The 4530-nt window shown below is 42.5% G+C and overlaps 1 protein-coding gene across 1 annotated transcript in view; it reads right to left on the bottom strand.

Annotated features, from left to right (window-relative positions):
* LOC107573390 (DNA replication licensing factor mcm7-B-like) overlaps window positions 1-4284 on the bottom strand; it is a 9819-nt gene extending 5535 nt beyond the window's left edge. Inside the window, exons 1-8 of the mRNA XM_016259825.1 lie at window positions 4281-4284; window positions 4087-4199; window positions 3566-3690; window positions 2529-2709; window positions 2295-2432; window positions 2052-2201; window positions 1072-1186; window positions 863-994 (exon numbers count right to left, since the gene is read on the bottom strand). Coding sequence (XP_016115311.1) covers window positions 863-994; window positions 1072-1186; window positions 2052-2201; window positions 2295-2432; window positions 2529-2709; window positions 3566-3690; window positions 4087-4199; window positions 4281-4284 — 958 coding nt within the window. The remainder of the gene's footprint in view (window positions 1-862; window positions 995-1071; window positions 1187-2051; window positions 2202-2294; window positions 2433-2528; window positions 2710-3565; window positions 3691-4086; window positions 4200-4280) is intronic.
* Window positions 4285-4530: the final 246 nt, after the last annotated feature.

The following is a 4530-nucleotide window of genomic DNA, read 5'->3' as shown; positions in this document are numbered from 1 at the left end:
CCCAAACACACCTCCAAGACGACCACTGCCTTGCTAAAGAAGCTGAGGGTAAAGGTGATGGATTGGCCAAGCATGTCTCCAGGCCTAAACCCTATTGAGCATCTGTGGGGCATCCTCAAACTCATCCTCTAACATCTGGAAGAGGACTCCAGTGGCAACCTGTGAAGCTCTGGTGAACTCCATGCCCAAGAGGGTTAAGGCAGTGCTGGAAAAGGCCACACAAAATATTGACACTTCGGGCCCAATTTGGACATTTTCACTTAGAGGTGTACTCACTTTTGTGGCCAGCGGTTTAGACATTAATGGCTGTGTGTTGAGTTATTTTGAGGAGACAGCAAATTGACACTGTTACACAAGCTGTACACTCACTATTTTACATTGTAGCAAAGTGTAATTTCTTCAGTGTTGTCACATGAAAAGATATAATAAAATATTTACTAAATGTGAGGGGTGTACTCACTTCTGTGAGATACTGTATATCAGTGCTGCAGTGACTCAAACACACAACTGAGAGATTTAAATGCTGCTCGGTTTTGTTCAATGCGAATGTAAGTGATTCTCAAACAGTATGAATGAAAATAGTAATGTTTATTGTTGTTAAGAGGTGAAATCTGATGTTCGGACTTAGAATTAGGAATTAGATAATGGCCAGTTTTGGTCCAAGACAGAAACAACTCTCAAAAAGTGTCAATGAATATACACGCTTACGATTATCTTAAGTGAAAAATAACTGGTTATCAAAGAGTCTGATGTGAATTTAATAATTTCATAATATCATCATTTAAGTCATTTAAGTGTTAATGTTGAGCTGAATTGAGTTAGTTTTCTTCTCATGCAGCATCAGCAGACAGACGCGTCTCACCCCTGATCTTCATCCCACGCGGCGCCTGCTCCACTCCACCCACCAGCAGCAGCAGCAGCGCCTTCTTCACGTCCTCATGGCCGTAAATCTCCGGAGCGATCGATCCCGCCAGCTTCTCGTAGAAATCCTCCTCTACACACACACACACACGTGAGTCCAGAGACACGTCACAACTCTTATAAACCCCACACAGACACAAAGCGTGTTACCCGTGATCTGACGCAGCTCTTCATCACTCAGCTCTTCAGTTCCCAGCTCATCATCCTCAGTCTTATTCATCAGCGTGATGCAGTGACACTCCAGATACGTTTCTGACAGCAGACCCTGACACACACACACACACACACACACACATCAATAACCCTACATACACCAGACGTATCTGAACACGGTAAAACACAGAGCTCAAGGTCATGAGACCATACATTTAGATAGTCTTACGCTGCATCCCAATTTGCTTACTCGTACTACACCCTTAAAGGACATACTCTTTTTGTGAAGAAAAACTGCACACTTTTGAGTGTATAGTAGAAGAGTAGGCAAACTTTGTGACAAACTATCACGATACAACTGTCTTTAACATACTCTGTCGCATAATTACACGCATCCTGTCACATCTTGTCACAGTTAACATCCACATTTCATTTCATTTAACTTCCTACAATATCAGCGAGAGAAGTCGCACGTTGATCTGCCAGCCGCGGGTCTTTCATGTGGAGAACTGCTCAGATTTTTTTGTATAACGATGCATTTAAAAGTTAATAGTCAAACTGATCTTTATAAAAGTTCACATTGTTGTTACAGATGAAATATAAAATAGATAACATTAAATAGATATTTTTTACCAGCTTAAATGTTGATAATTAGTAACTCAAGCCCCTTTATCTAAACCCTGTCGCGCACATCCGCCATGTTTGTAGTTTTTTTTTTAACACTTTTTATTCATGTTTGTAGCTCTGAACAATACTTCACCAATGGATTGTGGGTAATATTAACCATTAGAGTGCACAGAGTGTTTTGGCGTACTCTTTTCAACATACTATGCTTTGGGACACACTTATTCTAATCTCACATACTATTTAGGATGGATAGTATGAACATTGGGACGCAGCGATACAATTGTAGAGAGCGACTTGTTCTGCCCACTGTGTGTTGATAGGATGTGTGTGACGTCTGTAAAGCGTGTCACCTGTACAGCCTGTCTGAATCCGGAGCGCAGCAGAGGAAGGAATATTCCAGAAACAGCCACGTGATCTCCAGGCTGCGCCACACGCGTGTTCTCTCCGCGGGCGTAAATGGTCATGCTGCGAGGAATGTTTCCCACCGGCACCTGATCGCTCTGAGCGCACACACACACACACACACACAACACAATCAACACTCTGCATGATCTACACTCAGCCAGACAGACGTGACGCTCTCACACACTCACATGCTCCTGAATGCGCAGCTCCTGGAACTTGATGAACTTTGACCCGCGTGTCTGCAGGTACAGCCGTCCTCCAGACTTGTTGGTGACGCACTCCTGACTGGGACACATGATGAGCGGCGTGAAGCTCGGAGACGCGATCTGAGCAGCGGCAGGGACAGGACTCGTGTTAGCACACACACACACACACACACACGTGAGCGTTTAAAGACACGCATGCACTAATGAGCTGCGCACCGGCTGGTAGGTCTCGGCTCCGCACTGATCGCAGGTGTACGTGGCCACAGTCATCATGGGTTTGACCTCCGTGGCTCTGGTGACGATTCCCCTGACGGTCACCAGCTGACCGATGCTGTCGGCCTTCACATCACGCACCACCTTGGGCTTCAGCGTGGACGGAGGACGGAAATAAACCTCACTGAGAAACACAAAACACATGATTCACGCAGTTATATACTACAAAACCATCAAGTGAGTGTGTACAGTATGACAGACAGGAACACGATAACGGCTGTCACACACTGAATTCACCTGGACATGAGCGTGTATGTGACTATCAATTCAATAATCATTCTGATGATCAATAAATGAATCCCAAGATTGATCTTGTAGTCCGTTTTCATTTGAACAAAACGTTACTAAGCATTATTTGTAGTGCGCCTGCCATCCAATAATCATTTGTTTTGTTCCTTTTATGCACTAATACATGCATTTATTACATATTCCTTATATTTTTACTTATGTCGTCATTATTCAATTATATTTAAATAAATCATGAAACAAACTGTACACCACCATTTCAATGTTTATTTCAAAACTGAATAAAATCAAAATCAATAAATTTAAAAATGGCTTTATGATCAATTTAAATGTTTAATAAAGTCACATTTATTTAATCAAATATGAGACAAATTTAAATTTAGTGACAGTTGATCTAATATCTAAAGATAAAAGACAATCTTTATCTGAATATAGTTCATATAATCTTTAATATTTTAGCAATACGTTTAATACTATAGAAAACTGTAGTTTACAGCATTGAGATCTTTTTCCTTAAGAACAATTGATATACCACCTAATATATATCGAAATGAATCAAATCAAACTAAGAGCTAGTGAATCAAACCAGCCCCAGTGTGTGTGTATTATACAGTGTATTGTTTACTGCATTGAGAGGTTTTTTACTTAAAAACTGGCATATCACCTAATACATATCCAAATGAATCTAAATGAAAACCGAATCGAGCCAGCCCCAGTATGTGTGTGTCACTCACAATCTGCGCATGAGTTCAGACGGATACTGGTTCCGGGGGTCATGCGTGTCTGCGGGGTCACGACCTCTGGTCTCCATCATCAGCCGGTGCTCGATATAAACGTCCAAGGCATCCTTCGCCACCACCTACGAAACACACACACACACGGCTCAGACACGAATATATCGATCAGCAGGCAATGTTAGTGATATACAGTGAATTTCAGCTGTGTGAATGTTTATCGCTTCATGTGAGCCTCCTTTGTGTAGGCAGGCAAATAAAGTTAGACATTTAAAGCTAATTACATATTCAACTATATATGAAGAGCTGCGTGATAACGGCTTACATTTAGCGACAATCACAGTTTGATTTGGTATAGAGCATATCTCACGTTATGTGAACGTATGTGGATAAAGCTGAATACACTTATTGCAGTTTAAAGTCATTATAGACCTGTTATAGTTTCATTCTGCACATCATAAGCCGTTGGCGTATTTATTTTCTGACGTTCATATCGATCTATAAAGCGATCCAGCGGTCACCTCTCGCTCTCGGTACTCCGGCAGCAGCTCGTGAACCGCATCCGCGACCAGTCCGGCGTAACGCTTGCTGTTCTCACACATGCTCTCCACCAGCTCAGGGTCTTTGAGTTTATCTGTCTGTCCCTAACTCTGATACTCCGATGCATACAGTTTTGCGTCTTGTTTTTATGAATTTTGGAAACATGGTTCTGTACACATGAATAATGTGAAAGCAGCAGAAGTGCAGATGCACACACTCACGTGCTGAGATGAGACTGGATGCTCTGAGAGAACGGACTCGACTGCTGTCTGCTGTGAATCACACTCTTCCTCAGGACGGACCTGCAGACAGACGTGAACGAGTGTGTGTGTGTGTGTGTGTGTGTGAGAATGTCTCTGTGCCTGTGTGTGTGTGTGAGTGAGTCTCTGTGCCTGTGTGTGTGTGTGAGTGAGTCTCTGTGCCTG

Source organism: Sinocyclocheilus grahami, unplaced genomic scaffold (genome assembly GCF_001515645.1).
Source record: "Sinocyclocheilus grahami isolate Dianchi unplaced genomic scaffold, SAMN03320097.WGS_v1.1 scaffold1929.1, whole genome shotgun sequence".
In the NCBI taxonomy this organism is placed as follows: Eukaryota; Metazoa; Chordata; class Actinopteri; order Cypriniformes; family Cyprinidae; genus Sinocyclocheilus; species Sinocyclocheilus grahami.
This window is presented reverse-complemented; position numbering and strand designations above follow the sequence as displayed.